Source organism: Tauraco erythrolophus, chromosome 1 (genome assembly GCF_009769465.1).
Source record: "Tauraco erythrolophus isolate bTauEry1 chromosome 1, bTauEry1.pri, whole genome shotgun sequence".
Taxonomy (NCBI): domain Eukaryota; kingdom Metazoa; phylum Chordata; class Aves; order Musophagiformes; family Musophagidae; genus Tauraco; species Tauraco erythrolophus.
This window is the reverse complement of record NC_141465.1, coordinates 15,741,699-15,760,251: the sequence shown is the minus strand read 5'-3', so window position 1 is coordinate 15,760,251 and position 18,553 is coordinate 15,741,699. Positions and strand designations below refer to the sequence as shown.

General features: G+C 38.9%; 1 protein-coding gene across 2 annotated transcripts in view; it reads right to left on the bottom strand.

The window, feature by feature from the left end:
* Positions 1-18,553, bottom strand: part of EPHA6 (EPH receptor A6) — a 524,483-nt gene that overhangs the window by 376,429 nt on the left and 129,501 nt on the right. For both annotated transcript variants that reach the window (XM_086629497.1, XM_086629571.1), the window contains exon 3: positions 12,734-13,397. In XM_086629497.1, coding sequence (XP_086485623.1) covers positions 12,734-13,397 — 664 coding nt within the window. The remainder of the gene's footprint in view (positions 1-12,733; positions 13,398-18,553) is intronic.

The following is an 18,553-nucleotide window of genomic DNA, read 5'->3' as shown; positions in this document are numbered from 1 at the left end:
CCAGAAAGTCATTAGTCCACAACATAAACTGACTTCACAGTCTACAGCAATCTTGCTGTGTAAAACGACTGCTTTTGGTATTATTTTCAAGCTCAAGTTTTAGGAAAAAAAGGGTAAGTCGGTTGGCTAAAGCCAATCTTGTCTCACTTGCATTCTTACTGAGAGTTACAAAAAGCAAACATAGTTCAAGTTTTTAAATACACACACGTTCTTTTGTATTCAAGACAAACTTTCTGTCAGAAAAGTCTTTGCACAGTTACTTTACTCCTGTTTGCAATTTCCAGACTAAACCACGCAAGAGGAAACTCTTTATTGATTGCTTTTGAAATTACATTTCTCAGCATAAATGCTTTAATAATTGACTGAGTAAAATGATGAGTAACCTCTACAGGAACAGTTCCATTACAGAATGTGTTTTATGGTTTATTTGTGAACGTGTTACTCATTAATAACCTATCTCAGAGGAAGTACAGGTGATTATCTTCAGATTTTGGAGTTTAGCTTTATGAGTTCTCACAGGGACATCACTTTTATCATAATAATAATATTCTAAAATATTCCCATTTTTTCAAACTATAAATTTAAGCACTGTGTTTCAGTAGAAGCATTGTTTTTTTTTTTTTCAAAAAAAAAGCAAATTAATACCTAAATTCAGAAAAATTGAGACAGAATTCTCTCTGAACCTTACGTAGCTATGTATACTTATACAAAGTGTTAAGATTTAAGTGAAGTTTTTTACCATTATTTTAAAAATCCACAGTCTACTGTAGTGTAAATACTTGGAAACATTCACTGAGCACCCTAACCACAGTTTTTTTCTCAGCTTATATTTATTTTTATTATTCAGGGCTCCACCACAAAAAGTCAGTGATGAACAAAAATTCTAGAAACTGAATTTCTCCGAAAACAGATATATCAAACCCCTATTAAGCGACAACTGTTACTTCATTGCAATGCATGGCTACGGAAGTCCTTGAGACACGATATTTACATAACTGTACTGCAGACTCAGTCAAAGTGTTTCTTTGTCCAAATAGTGGCAAAGTTTGTAAATCACAGGTTCCTCACAAAGTATTTCTCTCTTGCAATTTTCAATGAATTCAAGGCCTAACACAAGGCATTTTATTTTGAACAAACGTTGTTAGGTCTTTCCAAGTGAACCATTATGGTTTTACTCTCCTCCATGTCCTTGTCACAAAAGACCTCTTCAGAACTCATAAAGATGTACCTTTTTCAGCATATTGAGAGAACCTGCATATTAAGGACAATATGCTCAACCCTAAGAAAATCCCATCACACTTCTTTTTGAGCTGGAGGAAAGTCACCTATGGCTGTAAGAAGATACAAGCAGCCAACGTTGATCTTTTACATCCATTAAATACAGCAGGCCACAGTTTTCACTCAAGCAAAACTTGCCTATGTTCAATTTATTTGATTGTTGAAATAGTTAAGGTTGATCATGTGTAAAGTGCAAAGAACATTTTCCAAGTCAAATCTATCTGAAATGATTGAGTTCAAGCTTCAGCTACTGACTCCCAGAACAAGAAAAAAAAAGTATGTGGCAAGCAAGAAAAAGCTAAGCTGTATTACACAAGAACTGAATGGTGCCGTTTCTGTTAGCCTCTCTAAGATGTAACATGTTTTGAGGTCAAGTCCCACCCCAGTGAGGACCACAGGACAGAATGCAAGGTTAGTGCCTTCCTTCTTGACCTCTTGTCATACTAAAGCATCCCATCTGTCAGTTTTCTGTTATTCCCATTTTTACTAATACAAGAGGAACTTGTAGCTAGCATGCATCTGTTTATTTCTGACAAATAAGCCTTTCTGAATTTGCTAATATCAGACTTTCAGAAGTCTGTTTTGGGACAGGAAAGCCAAATATAAGGCCTGACCAAGAATTCAATTATGACTAGATTGTTATCATTGGAAGACATCATCTTGTCATATATAGGGAAATCTGTCTGCACACAGATTTACAAAAGATTTGTCAATGAGACCTACAGACTCTGTCCTTGTTTCCCACGCTGGCACCTCGCCGACTGTGCTGGGTTTGTGTGAACGTGTTCTGGTGGAAGCAGAGGGGATTTGCTCCCTGTGACTTCCCTGGTTTCAGAACCAGGTCAGACCTGTCTCTGGCCACCAGATCGGACTCCCATCCCCCTCAGGCCGAGGTTGAGCCAATCGGCACCTCTGCGAATTGCCCTATTTAGTTGGGACAAAGGAACCGGAAAAGGTGCTTTGTCCGGAGCGAGGAGAGAAGGGAGGAGGGCACTGCCCTGCTCCCTGGCTCCTGTCTGGGTGCTGCCCGGGCTGGGCTGGCGCCACCCGCTGAGGATGGTGGCAGCAGAGCCGCTTGGGGAACTCGGGAAGCATCCCATTCCCGGGGTGCCCACTAGGCCGAGTTCACCCAGAGAGGACTAAGATCTGAAAGAAACAGCCACACAAACACCAGGTCAGTGAAGATGGCACAGGACGAGGTGCCGGAGCTGAGTTTCCCCTGCAACCACTGGCGAGATGGCAGGTGGCCCCCCTGCAGCCAGGACAGACCCGGTGGAGCAGAGACCTGCTCACAGCCCATGGAGAAGCCACGTTGCAGAAGAGATGCCTGAGCCTGAGGACGGTCGTGGAGCATGGGACGCACGACAAGGTAAAGATGCATCTGGAGTCCGTGGGACGACCCACGCTGGAGCGAGTGGCAACAACTCCCTAAGAATCCAAGACTGTGGTAAAGCCCGCACTGGAGCAATCCATGGGAAAGGATTGCATCCTGCGGGTAGAACTCACGCTGGAGTGAATTTTCCTTGTGAGTAGGGGATCCACTGGCGCAAGGGAAAGGGGTGTAAGGACTCCTCCTCCTTTAAGAAAGGAGCGGCAGTAACAACATAGGATGAACTGACCTGCACTCCCCTATTCCCTGTCCCCCTGCACTGCTGGGGGAGTAGGTAGAGCTGGGAAGAAAAGGAAAGTGAGGGAGAGGTGTTGTTTTTAAGATCTGGCCTTGTTTTCTTTTTTATCCTCTCAAGTAACTGTTAATGTTTTTTCTCTTTATGCTCTCAAGTAACTGTTAATGTTTCTTTTTATCCTTCCAAGTAACTGTTAATAAATTGCTCTGCTGTATTCCCAAGCCGAGTCTGTTTTGCCCAGGACCATGCTCGGTGGGTGCTCCCTCTCTGTTCTTGTCTCGACCCTCAGTCCTTTTATTACATTTTTCTCCTCTCCACTTCACTGGGGGGAGGAGTGAGAGAGCGGCTGTGTGGAGTTGAATTTCTGGAGCATTGTGGAATTGCCAGAGTGGCCTAAACCAGGACACCAACTCACACATGTAGAACAGCACAAAAGCCCCTCAGAAGCTCCTGGCTATAAACATCAGCCGCTTCACACCTACAGCATGAGAGTCTGGGACCAAAGCTGTCACTATCTCCTGCACCACAATCCTCGAACACAACCCCACTACCGACCCTACAGCAGGGAGACGTGCCACACATGAGCCTAATGCACAGGGGGCGTAGAAAAAGACATCAAAATAGCTGAGAAAACCACACAGCCTGTTAGAAAATAATAACTGTGTTCTTTCTATGCACAGTTGAATAGATACACAAATATATTTGTATTTATATGTGCATTTTATAAAACTTAAACCAATTTGTTCCCAGGAGTATTAAAAGTTTTGCATGTGATCATCACTGGAGCATACTACTTTCATCAGAGAAAGAACAAATAATTCTAATTTACTATGGGCTGTTGCTAATGTCAAATCATGCAGCTATATTACTGAGTCATACACAACAAGAGAAATCGATCACTGCAATCCCTTTGACAATTTTTGTCTGGTGTTTATCAAGGATAGCTAGTAGGATCAATATCCAACAGTATATACTAACAGAAAACCTGAGGCAAGACATATCTGAGTAATCAGCGTGCTTCTGCTTCCGAAATGTCACATCTACGTGTACAAACAGAAAATAGTGACAGTTTTTCAGTTTCAAACTTGCTATTTAACCTAAGCTGGCTTCCTTGTACCACCACCAAAGTAGGTTTCACACCAAATACTATATTTCAACACACATTTCGGAATCAAAGTGAAAAATAGTAATTTCCTAGGATTAATTCAGTTTGCAAATAGTAAGTTTCCTATACACGCATACTTTATTCAGATACAGTTAGAAAATCAAAGCTTTAATTTGAATTTTTGCAATTAAATATACTGGAAACCGGGTTATGGTGGCTATTGTAAGGTTCCTTATTTGCTCAAAATAACACAAGATAAATCAGTATGATGTGACAAGAATGTGCAAATGACTTGTGCTCATTCAATATCAGTGTAGCTTCCTTGCTACACAAAAATTAAATGAGAAGGTCTTTTGCTTGTTTTCTAAATCCTCACTTCTGAAGTAACACCCCTTTCCAGCTGTTTTATCCCCAAATTTGTTGTGTTACACTTCACCTGGCTGAATAAATCTGCAAGTTTCTGTAGATTAAATAAAAAAAAGGTTGAGGTTTGAGCTACAACATGAATTTATATGGCATTGAGGTTTTTTTTTGGCAGCTACATCAGGCAGTCATTGAAAACAGGTGCTCTTAGGTACTTATTTAATTCCTAACATTGTTCTGCAGTAAAAAAAAAAAAAAAAAAATATTTCAGTAACAAACTTAAGAAATATCCTCAGTTTTAAGACATTAAAAAGAATACCATAATACTACGATTAAAAAGAACCAAAACCACATAAAAATTCATGTCTTTGAAAGCTTTGCAGGAGGTAGCCTGGTACCCAGCGTATAAGAAAGGGCACAAACACATAATTTAAAACAAATACAAAAGCCATCGAACTAACCTAAAAACATTGAGAAAAGGCAAAGTGATTGAATACAGCCAAGTCAGATCCCTTCAGACTGGTCCAACTAACTAAAAATTAATCTTTCTGATAGTAAATAATATCACATTCATTTCACATCAACCACCTCACATCCTTTTCATCTTACTTCAGCTAGGCAACAATGTTATTTTTTAATCCACGCTAACTGCAAGCCTTAAGGACAAAAGGGTTCTCTGTGTGCAAGGGGAAAAAGCACAGTGCAGATGAAAAAGAGACACAGCATGAAATAGCTTGGCACATGACCTGGCATTTAGGAGTTAAAAACAGTACGCATGAACAGAGAAGTGCTACCAGTGGTGTTGGTAAAATCCCCCTCCCAACAGATAATCACTTAAATTGCAATCTACCATAAATATATACTTTTTCCTAATGTATACAGTTCTTGAGTTCAGATCAAGCCCAATTTTTACAGTACGTCAGCAGTTATCTGTGATTAAGAATATTCAGCAGCTTTGAACAAGTCATTGTCAATTCCTTTTCTGTACTGTTACCTACAGAATTGTAATTATCCACAATTCCTAATTTTTCCATGCGTCTTCTTGGATCGTATGAAAAATCTCTATGTAGTAGTTCAACCTAAAAACTGAATTTGGAATGGTCTAACCTCAACGCCATTTCATCCATATTCAGAATTCCAGTTAAAACATGCAGTGAGCGTTCACAGATGCTGTGTAGCCTTACATACACTAAAGAGTAGGCTTTTCAATGGAAAATACATATCACTAATGATCACAAAGGTCTTAAAGCACTTCCATTGAAAATATTGAAATTCGAAGCTCTTCAAACTCACATAAATTATGTAAAATAATCCATCATTTCTTAAATGCAGTAAAAAAGCTTGAATCCCTTCCAGAGCACTTGCATATTTAGGAATTTGCTATAAATTCCAATGAAACATACGACTGTTTACTTAAACAAAAATAATGCAACTATTTAATAGATTTTGGAATTGGACAATAAGTAATAGATACTATTTAAAAAACAACAAAAACATTTGAATTCTCTCCAGAGGAGATCAGTGCAGAAAAGATTGTGATATATAGTTTCACCCTCTGACACTCCAGAAGGGCAAAAGATTCAGTGAGTTTTGTAGCCTTCCCATGCTCCCTGCTCTCTGAAATGCTGTCAAGGGATGCCTGCTATGCAAAACACGCTGTGTAATTGTGTACAGATAAAGGATAACAAAGAACAGCTTCAGAGTTGATACTGGCAAGTGTATCACCATGTCTGACCTCTCCTAACCTTCTTCATGTCACCTTTGGTGTTACCTCTACACATGCTCCCTCCTACATCCCCTCCTGCTCCCTCCCAAATTGACACTGGCTTTCTGCACAATGTTGCTGTATGTGCATGCTGCAATGATGTTTATCTGTGAGGTAGGCTCACTGCTGAGTGTCACTTGAGGTTTCATCTGGAAAGAGGAAATTGAAATTAAAAGGATAAAATTGAAAGGCTTCAATTTCAGAGGGAAAAGATGCTTCAATTAGAATTTATTTTTTATTTAAACTTTTAAATTTGTATTGGCATTCTTCCTACTTGCCTGCCCTATATTTTGAAAGGAAAATGGTACTTAAGGGTGCTGAAGCAAGTTCCGTCTGCAAGAAAATCACCTACAGCAGTCTAGGAGACAGACCGCATCAGCTAATGCAGCCACATAGCTGTAGGAAGCCCCAGGGCCTTCTGCACCTGTCCCATTTCACAACAAAGAAAGAACAGTCAGTGGGTCATCTCAGTCCTCCACTCATTCAGCCTCCCTGACAAATTCTCATCTCTGGCTATCCAAAAGAGTTAGGGAATCGTACCCTTTGTCACAGGGATCTACTCCAGCACAAGAGAATTGTCCCAGCTCTGTGGCAGGACAGGCTCTGGGGTGGAAAAATTTTCTCCTAAAAAGATAAATAGTAGTCTTCCAAAGAAAAATTTCATCTTGTTTTGCATTTATTTTTTTTTTCTCCGAAGTCCAAATCTTTTTATGCTTTTCCTTTATAAATCTTCCTTCAATGCCTACAGGTTGGCAAAGAGTAGATCTCATGAGTAAATAAATACCTGGGAGAAAAATCAAAAGGAGCCTTACACAATATTGTATCTCTGTAACTATCAGGAAACGTGCTGTTTCAGTGTACATATGTTTTTCCTTTTCCTATTTTCATGCCAGCAGACAGGTAACTAATGCGTGTATCATTAACTTCTTGGTTTCCCAGTAACAAAGACATGCTACAGGTACCTATATGAGGACAAGGGTTAGTTCACGTTTGCAAAATAAAAATATCTTCTAATTGAATCAGATGAAATGGCTGAAGATAAGTTGCCATGGTAGAAATCCTAACACTTAAACATTACCACAAACTTGAGTTAATGAATAACAGAAAGAAACATTTGTGAAATTAAACAAACACTATACATTTGGGTGTTAGTATCCCTAGGAAGTGTTGTTCAGTCAACTCAAGTTCAAATCCTCACGTTCACGTTCCCGCTTCTTATTGTATTTGCTTTAATTAAACAAACAAGGTGAATCTGTCAATGCCTCCTGTTTTGTATTTTCAAAAATTTCTTCAACCACACCACACAACATCCTTTGAGGGGTTCCTGAGAATATTCTTCATGAACCATCTTTTTTTCACAGTTAAAATACACTTCTGCATTGTGTTTGACTGGTTAAGACTCTAAAATAAATTCTGAAATGACTGTAACAACTAGTATTTGCTATGTCTAATTGGATTTCTCTCTGCAATTCATTGTTAATCTTGAGTAATTCAGATAATTTTTGGTAAATCATTAAAGAATCAGACTTCAGTTAACAGTGACTCAATTATTACTATATCACACCTAAGAACTGAACTGGTGTAATTAAGTTTATATTATGTTCCTTTCCATGACTGTTTGTTTCTGTGTAAAAAAAAAAAAAAAAAAACCAAACCACAAAAAAACCCAAACAAACAAAAAAAACCAACCTCCCCCAAAAAAACCAAACCCCACAACATTCAAAGCCCTGATATGGCCTGTATATATTACAAATTTGTGAAATTTGGCACAACTCTTGTCTTAGACTGACATTCAGATAAAATACAACATTGAACTTACTCCTTTTAGCTGATGTTTATTAGAATCCTGTGCAGCATCTCCTCTTTCTATGCTATGACTTGTGAATGGGGCTGGTACCACTGCTTTAGCAAAGCAAGCACTTCATATTAGTCATTTATTACTAGCACTGCCAAATTATTGGTACTAACTCATTTATTAATGCCTAAAGAAACAGAAGAATGTGAATGCTGGTGCTATTTCAGGATCTTTAAAGTAGATTCAAATCAAAGTGATAGATTGATTACACAATCAATTCAGAGAAGATAGTATTTTTTCAGGTTATGCCATTAAAGAAACATATATGACACACAAATAACTGTGAACCTTTTACAATCAATGTGACTTTTTCCTCATTGACTTCAGAAAAGGAAGACAGCCCCTAAGTTGATGAAAAGTTATCTATCGACATGCCTCTGAACTGTTCTAGACACATAGGGGTATACATTTAATAAGTATGAATATTTTAATCCAGTTGTGAATTCTTCTCAGACACTTTCACTCAGAAACGATGCTTTTAAAAGCAAACACAATGGATAGATAATACTGACAGATTCAGACAAAGAGACGTGTATAAAACCAATATATATTGAAATAATTGAAATGTTGGCAGTTAGGTTATTTTCAACAGCCAAAATCTACTTTACTTGCTTCCCTATGATTTTAACAGCAGTGGTAAAACTGATCAAAGACTCCCCCCCCCCCCCCCCCCCCCCCCCCCCCCCCCCCCCTTCTTGCTCCTTTGTGAAACCATGAGCAATGACAAAGGCAGAATATCATTCTTTATGCCATTCAGTACTTCCCAAATAAAGACTGCTTATCTCCACAAATATCAAAACAGAAATTTACTTTTTAAATGCTATGACAGAAAAGCCATATTTATCATGAAAAGCTTATTCCCCAGAGTCATGTGCTAGTGTATGACACCATTTGCAGGTAGAGAAAACATTCAAGTATGAGCAAGTATTGCCCAGCACCCAATTGCTTGCCAGAAAAGATTTCAAAATACAACACTATTATTTTGAAAGTTATTTTATGCAGAATTGTGCCTGTTGGGTGGAGCTCATCCTGCCAAAGGTGTGCTGGAGCTGAGATTCCCCTGTAGCCCACTGCGAGAGGGGAGGCTGCCCCTCAGCAGCTCATAGAGATTAATGGTGGAGCAGAAAAGCATGTGCAGTCTGTGGAGGACCCCATGCCAGAGCAGGTGCCTGCACCCAAAGAAGCCATTTCTCCATGGAAAAGCCTGTGCTGGAACAATCTGATGGATAAGGACTGGATTCCACAGGAAGGAGTCATGTTAGAGAAGTAGTTCGTGGAGAACTGTCTCCCATGGGAAGGGACCCACACTAGAGCAGGGGAAGAGTGTGAGGAGTCCTCCTGAAGAGGAAGGAGTGACAGAAACAATGTGTGACAAACTGACCTGAAACTCCAATTGCCCATCTCCCTGCACTGCTGGAGGGAGGAGGTAGAGCTGGGAAGAAGCGAAAGGTGTGGGAAGGTGTTTTTAAGATCTGATTTGGTTTATGATTATCCTCTCTGATGTAGTTGGTAATGAATTAAATTGATTTGTCCCCAAGTCAAGTCTGTTTTGCCCGTGGCCATAACCGGTGGGTGAATCCTCCCTGTTCTTCTCTCGACCCTCTAGCTTTTTGCTATGTTTTCTTCTCTTCACACCACTGGGGTGGAAGGAGTGAGCAGCTGCATAGTGCTTAGTTGCCACCTGAGGCAAAACCACAAGAAGGAAAAAAAAAAAGTTACCAGTTTTGTGTATGTCACAGAGTACATCTATGAGAAGCACTGACAGAATGGCATCAAATACTTCCAAGACCCAGATTAGTACCTTCAGGGGTGGAATGGGAGGGACAAAAGGGCTTTGGGTTGGGATATAGGGAGGGACCTAGAAGACATGAAGACTGTATAAATACATATCAGGTCTTCTTAGCATATTATGACATACTGGTTTTTCCTTACTCCAGCCTCCGCTTCTATGAAAACAAGCTAAATGTAGATTTTACAAATTTTCCTTTAGAAAATGAGTAACGTTCAGGTATTTCTACAATTTAATGGGTATGAAAGAGTTAGTTCAGTATGTATTGACAAGTGACGAATGTTTTGAAGTCTGAATTTCTGATTTGTGTCCCAGCCGAGAAGCAAAGTCTCAAAATAAGACATTATGCCTCTCTGAAAGCTTGCCATCAACACAGGTAGCGATCTCAGTTCAGTTCACAATGCTCAAACAGTCATGTTGTAAAAATGTGTTCCCAGCTGTCCAAGCATGCATCTCCACCAGCAGCTTTGGCACAAGGGAAAACGCAGCCGCCCTGACAATAACCCTTGTAAGTCATGGTTCAAGCACAAGAGCTGAAGAGTGGGTATTAGTGAAATTAAATTGCTGCTCTTTAGTTTTGAAATTATCTTATGAATTTGGGCTTGCCTTTGGCGTGACATTCATGAAGGAATACAAGGCAAACGTACTTTGAGAAACCGTCAGAAAAAGTAGTACTAACATTAAAATATGATTACTACTAAGTAGGCAACATCAGACACTCATGGAAACTATTTCAAAACACATACGAAAGCTCTATTAGATTATAATTTGCTAAAATAGTAATTTGTTACTCTTGAGGCAGATAAATAAGAATATGCAAATGCTCACGGCTTCAGGGTATTCCATTTCATTTAGGAGGTACCTGTTCAGCAGCAGACTGGACTGCCAATTGAATAAAGGAGTGGAGTTCAATGCATAGCAGAAATTTTTTCTGACTTTTTTGTGGGCTTTGGTTGCTGGTTATATTGCTTATATACAGTTCTAGAGTATGACTCACACGTATAATGGACAGAAATCCACTAAGTATTAATGTCTTGAAGAAAATCCTTATCTCCATTAAGAGAGAAACCTTTTGACCTTGTGTAGAAAATTATACTTGCTTCCAGTAATGGTAATATCAAAATTGTAACTTTGCAATGATTGTATTTTGATAATTAATGCCAGCAAGATGAGACGACAAAGTAAGTGAATTTCATTTTTTGATTACAATGCATAGTGTGCTTTTAATGCTCTGTATTATCCAAGGTTGCTGTCCAGTTTGCCTAATAAAATCGAATCTGAGGAGCTCTTGAGCAAAATATTTGGGCAATAGCAATGTCACTTGTGTAATTTATGGATATGGACTCTTCTTTTTTGGTATACAACAAATGCTGAATCAAAGCAGATTGGTATTTCAGTAGCTACTGAGGCCTTCTTTACAATCCATTACTACAGAAAAGAGTACCTTACTCTTAAGTCACTGTGAAATTATTACATACAGTAGAAAGTAACATACAAAGTACACGTATCCTTTAGTAACTCTTTGCGAAGCTGACAAAATCAACTAATTATCAAGAAACTGCAGTATGAAAAGATGCATGCCTTTTATGTTTAAGTACGTGTCACCTACCCAGCAGTCTTGGCAGGTGGAAAAATAAGTCTCAACATGCACATTCTCCATGGATATCAGCCTCCAATTGAATCCACAAAGCTCAGAGGCTTGGGCCATACACAGATATAGCATGGCTTTTACAAAATCTTAGCAATGTATTTGTGTTATAAAACAGCACAAAAAAGTTGTAGTAATCTGAGTTTTTCCATTTACGCATGAAATCCAGTTATCACAAAGTTCAATAAATGCAACCACTCTTTCAAGAGTGGCAGAAAGAGGGTTACTGAGTCGCAGTAACACCTGGATTCTGCGGAAGACATGCTTTTTGCTCATGCATGTGTTCACTGCCCTACCTATGAAAGTGAGGGGCTGATAAGGGAAGAAAATACATTTTCCTTTTGCAGTCATCTCCAAGTTGCTACCTTGGTTTGCAACATCCTTAATTCCCAGTGATACTGACAAGATGCAGTGCTATGGTGTTCTACATACATCAGCACAGAGTGTGGTCTCTGCAAAATTCCTGAAAAGAAATCACCAAGTACAGCTATCCTCAGACAGACAATTCTTAATATCGTTTGCCACAATTCAGCAACTAATAGATGTACTGACAACTTGCTTGATAAACAGTCTGTCTTACTACATTCATACATTAGTCTTAAAAAAAAAAAAAAGAGCGCAGTAGAGATATAGCATTACTTAAAAGTGTTCAAAATAGTTTCATCACAATATATGATTTTAACCTTTTGCATTAAGCCTGAAGAGGGACTGAAATTTCTCCAATTGAACTTGATACCAACCGATTTTGTACTACGTTAACATGCATATTACTCATGGAAGCATTTAAACCCCTTTGTTTTATGGAAGCATGGATAATAATGCTATCTCTTCAGGTGAATTAATCTCCTCTGCCTTTATGTGCATACAGGAAAGATCTGCGTCTGAGTTAATTGACTAGATTCCATCTCTAGGGATATGAAGGAAAAAAAGAGATTTCCCCCTCCCAGTCACTGTTCATCTCATCCTGAGATAGATACCTAAAACATGGCAGAGGAACCTGCTCCAAAGCATACACTTAGCTCCACTAACTACAGAAGGAGTCAAGGTCACAAGCTGATCTATACACTCGTACATTGTAGACACCTACAGCTAGACAAAATGAAGGTCATCTTTAGTAACTAAATGTTTTCTTAGAAACCCACAGTACCATGACTTCAAATAACTTTGCTTATTTCAGAGCAAGAGGCATTCTTTGAAAACACAATGCGGTATTTCCAATATACGACGAGCTATTTGCTATGCATATAACATAAGACTTTTTTCTTTTTTTTAGATAAATATAATAATCAAACAATGTTTTCTTACCGTGGCAGGAGCCATCCACTTCTTCATATCCTACACTGCAGATGCATCGTCCTAGAGGCACAAGCCAATCCCCATCTGCTCCACAATACAACTTTGGAGTATCACGCTCCTCAGCACTCTTCACACAGGAGCCCCGTACTTCAACCAAAGAGGAAGAATCAACCCTTGGAATAGTGTCAGGAAACATAGCCAAGTTACGGACTGTGAAAGGGCACTTTTTGTAATACACACGGACTGAGACCAAAGCAATGCATGCTCCGATGTCCTGAAAAGCAAGATAAAATCCTTTCTTGTTTATTGGCCCAACCTCACGCACTTCTGTGTTCAGTTTAAGAATGCGGTCACCCAAGTCCATCTGGGTAAAGCTCTCATCAGCTGCAATAGTATCAATTTTAGTGTACTGGTTTGGCTTGAATTTTACTCCATGAGACTCGTCTGACTCCATGTAGTAGAGGTTGAAAGTTTCCTTGCAGGTTCCCAGTACCCATGGAATACTGTTGCAGTCCCTCAGGGTAAACTTCATTTCCACATAAATTTTCTGTGCAGCATCACGGGAAATCCAGTTTGTTCGAAGCCAGTTGTTTTGGTTTGGTTCCATCACATTACATACCTGGTAAGTATGAATGGGACGATTGTGTTCATCCATTTCAGTTATGGCATCCCACTGAAAAGAAAACAAAACTGTTTGAAAACTAAGAGAAGTATGTATTATATGTATGCACATACGCAGAGCCCATGTATACACACACGTGCACCTATGACTTAACTAAGAATAATTATTTACTTAAAGTTTAGTGGAAAGACAGTAGTTAGAAGCTGATACCAACTACAGAATGGTACGACAAGTTTTGGTTCAGAAACTCCATCATGAATTTGTATTAATAAAAATATTTTAAAAATCAACGTGGCTCAGTAGAAGAGGGAAGTACTGCCCATGTTTAGATCAGCAAATTTAATAAATCTGAGAACATTCCTGGGCATGTCATTCAATCATCTACGACAAAAAAAGATTGCTAGAATGGTCCTGTTTGGTATGTAAGTGGGCTGGCACTCTGGCAGTCCTCCCAGCAATTCCCATAGCCTGGGCACATGGCACTGGCCAGGCACTTGCAGCAGTTGGCAGCTGGGATGCAGTCGGTCTGGTTTGGTGGGTCTGAGGTGTTTGGTGTAGGTTGTCTTGTTTCACACAAGCACCCTAGAAACTTTTAACTGTACCTACAGAGATTTACATTTCTGGCTCCATAGAGTCTGTATTACACTTATTTCTGCTAAAAAAAAGAGTCCATCATAAGCACCATGCCATTGTTGTTGCCTTCATAAATTCTTTCTCACAGTTTGGAGGAATTGTTTTTCCTCCCCTCCCTGCTTGAGGTTTTATAATACATCATAGAAAAATGAAGATGTTTCATTAAAATCCATAGTTCCAGGCCTTAACACCTCACCTGAAGAAGTTCTTTAAAAACAAAACAGTGAAGTTTTGCAGCTGCTGATCCCTATTTTGACTACCATATCTGTTACACAAGCCAAGGAAACATCACGTTTTTCTTCATATAAAACAGTACTATAAGTTTAAGCATTATTACAGAAATTTGTGTTACACACAAATACAACCACAAAGTAGATTTATGCCTACATTTAGCCTGTATCTGGGGTTAAATAACAGCCAGCTGTTCTATTACCCAATGACCCTTCCCCACTCGAGGACAGGAATTGGGAAAAAGGAAGACAGACCCATGGGTTGAGATAAGAACTATGTAATAATTTAAAAAATGGAAAGTAATAATGGTAACAACAATAGTATATACAGGCAAGTAATGTACAGTGCAACTGCTCACCACCCTTTCAGCAATATCCAGCCCTGTTCCCAGAGCAGGAAAGTCCCAAAACTGCAATCCCAGCAGAGAGCAAGCAGGCCTTGGGAGCAGAAGGATGGCCAAGATCCTCCAGGGACAATGACCATTAAGAAAGAACGAACTTGTTCCCAACAAATTTTCCAATTTATAGTAAGCATGATGTTACATGATACTGAAAACCCATTTGTCAATTTAGGTGTCAGTCGCCCTGGCCACACTCCCCCCAGGTTTTTGGGCATCTGGGTCATTAGCAAAAACAAGTTGAAAAGTCCTTGAGCACTGCACACCACGGCTGGCTACAAGCTAAAACAAGTCATCTTACCAACTTCGTTCTCACCAATAGGGTGCTGCAGTCTTCCTAAAAATGCAGCTGGCTTTAGAAATGTTGCTTTTCTAAATAGAAAACTGATTCTATGATTTTATCCCAGCAAAACCAGGAAAATTTAGGAAAACCAAACAGAAGTGTGCAAGATTCTCTGTGTTTTGTGTATCAAACCACATTAAAAGGATGATGTGCTAGAAGCTACAGAAATGTCTCTGACCAGACAAAAACACCAAACAACCCAGTATGAAAGAGTAGTAGGTGGGATGACAATGTAGTTCTTAAAATACACAGCAGTCTTCAGAACTGGAGTAAACTAGCTTAAAGCATAAAATCCTCAACATATTACTGCCTCTTTAAAATATTAAGGAAAAAAAATATAAAACATAGCCTCTCCCTACCATGAAATTCTCTTTGGAAATATTTATATACTCACTTTGAATCAATAACTCGATTTGAACTTAGAAATTTAAGCGCTGAATTTCACTGCTAACCATGTAGTTAATAATATACATCTATTACTTCTGCAGAAAAGTAAAGGCTCAGCACTTCAGTAACTGGTTTAAAAGAGTAAAACAAGATGGATTCATCAAACACAGACAGTCCTTTAGTTTCTTCAAAGCAGACCTTGCACACTTCATGCCTGTGCCCTTCATTGTGCTCCCAGATAGCCTGCTGACAATTCTCACTTGATAAGAATTCATGCGTTGAGCAAGAGAAACATTTAAAAGGTATTTGTAAAAATACTTAGCAAAAGACAGTTAATCCGCACATACAAATAAAACACTTTCAAAAAAGGTTAATGTCTAATATTTCAACCTAGCCATTACATTGAGACGTACTGTATAAGGTATGCTTATAAATACAGCTGTGAGTTTGCTGGCATGTGCTCTAAATTATTAGTCCTGGATATGGGAGTACAAATGAGGTGAAATCCGCCACCCTAAAATGTCAGTGTAATTTGCTGAAAAGTCTAATAGAATTCAATCTGTGGTTATCTCTGACAAGGATACATTCTTGTGAAATTAGTGGGTGAAATACAATCTGCTTTTAATTTTACCCAAGTGTTGCATTTTTCTCCTGATAAAAACAACTAGAAAATATAACACAACAGTTAAATTCAGTGCAGAGGGGGGAAAAAAGGCAATTTATCAAATGCACACTAGTTTTCTTTTGGATGTATTTCCTATCGTAGCTCCTAATTAAGTGAAAAGTATTTACCAACAGTTTAGTTGTGCAAAACTATTCTTCACTTAAACCTTAAAAGCAAATAAACAGAAATATCTTATTGGTGATGTTTGCACAAGAATACAGTAGTTCCCCCCAGAATACCTAATTCGACATGCACAACAGCTGGCAGAAGCTGTCTGGTCTAGACAAGCTGACAGTTCAGACTTCCTTCAAACTGAGCCTCTTGGCATCCCAATGCACTGCACTACTTTCAAAATTTTTGATTACTTTCCTTTCAAATGAAGCAAACTTCTGATAATTTTGATGGAAACAACAGCAGCATAAAGCTAATTTTTACAACTGCCATTCTGGGATACGTGAAGAAGAAATGTCAAAAACATGGTTTGGAGGAAAGACTTCAAAATTCTGTTTTAACATTGTAATACACAGTAGAGTGGATAAGAGGTTACATTTTACTTTCACATGTGGCATAAAGGAGAAGTAAATGTCACTAAAATAGAACAATATAAAATCTTCTCTCTACCAAATTTCAAGATTACTTGTCACATTCAAGTAGAAAATATGAGATTAGACTACAAATCACGTTTTCATATCTCTACAAGCTACTTTACAACCTGTTTCATTTTTAGTTCTTCACTAATATTTAACAGCTGTACAGAGAACACTATAAAGAGTAAATTAACTAATTTCAATATTGCACTAGATACATAATACTGAAATCAGTTTTGAATGTTCCCCACTTTTTTGTTATCCTTATTTTAAACTAAACACTACAGATTTACAAAATCAGCAAGCGCTATTTATCACAATTCAGTAGGCTGTATCACCAAAGGCTGTAGAAACGTTACAAACGGAGAGATTGCGTTTCATGTATTTTCTTATTTTTAAACACGTTACTGTCTGATAAGAAAATGTCTTAGCATTCTGCAGAAAAGTAAACACAGTGGAATAGTTTCAGCCTGATGGAAGCAGTCAACTTCCCTAAACACACCGTTATTTCAACAAGTTCTGAATCTTGACTATTACCTTTAAATCATGTTCGGCATCTTAAGTGAGGCCTTACTGAGGTCACATCGTGCTGCTTAAAGAAAAGAGATGTTAAATTGGCGATGGGCATGATTTGCCCAGTGCTAGCCACGCACAACCCAGATTTATGGGGTTATCTCAGCCTCAGGAAGGACTGAGAGGACATTAGCTCACCCTGTTGTCACCTCCCAGCCCTCTGTGGCAGGCACCATAAAGTTGCATGTCCGATGCCAACCTCGTTGACCTCCAGCCCCTAGTAGTGCCCACAGACAGCAGAGAGCAGTCATGGCACTGCACCGGCACCAGGGCATCCTTCCCCCTGTAAAGACCTGCACTCCAGGCTCTTCTCCACCATACCACTTGGGCCTCTTGATTCCCAAGGCAGCAATTTCTGTTCCGCCATTTGCTTAGAGCCAAGGCCAAGAAGATTCTCACTAGTTACCAGTAGCCCTATTTCTGCTTCAAGAATTCATTACAGTATTTTATTTGTATGTCAAACTCTGCTGTAGAAAGTTTTACAGTTAATAAGGGTAGTTATATCAAGCAGTGAAAAACATCAATTTTGTAACGAGCTGATATCTACATCGCTTCACATGTAAGTGAAAGACACTTTACTCACAAGTTGTCACACTGATTGATGAATTAATAGTGGGTTCTGAATCTCAGATAACAGTTATTCAGGCTCTGATCCCAGTGGCAGTTTGGTAATCTAGGATGGCAGTTTTAGCATCTTGCACAGCTCAAGATTCTTTTTATTGATATTTTACTTCACTTAACAAAAAGGCAGAGACACTGGTTACTTGCGCCCACACCCTTACTCAACAGTTTAAGGAACAGAAGAGATCACCACCTGCCCTTACAAATTTTGCTGCATTTGTATCCTAAGCTATAAAGTTCCCTCCTCTTTCTCCTTACCTTTTTACACAAAGGATAATTATCTAGTAATGAAGAATCCTGCACTTAAACATACCTAACCAGTGTATCTTAACTCACTACTGAAAAAGGAAAGGTTGTGGTAGACTTAGCACGCAACATATTTGGATATTAAGCACGCAATGGGACCCTTGGGTAAAATGTTCTACTGCCAAGTACCAGCTTTCCATGCAGAGAATTGAAAGAAGAAGTTCTGCCTGAAAATAACACAGGATAGCAGGCTGGGGAGCAAAATCTGCTGACTTCAGCCACTCTTCATTTGACTACCTCCTAAGAAAAGACATCTGTAAAGGCAAGACCTCAATGGTAGTAAGTCTTCCTACCTACCTGGCAACAGAAGAAAAATTTCCTTTTAAATCAAGGAACAAAATTTGTAAGGTTCATGCTACAGAGATATGACTTACTCTACTGGTTTCAGAGAGCTAAGTAATTTCAGAAGCGTAGCCATCAACTACTCTTTACACAGAAACGTAGGCTGGCATTTTGACCTGAACC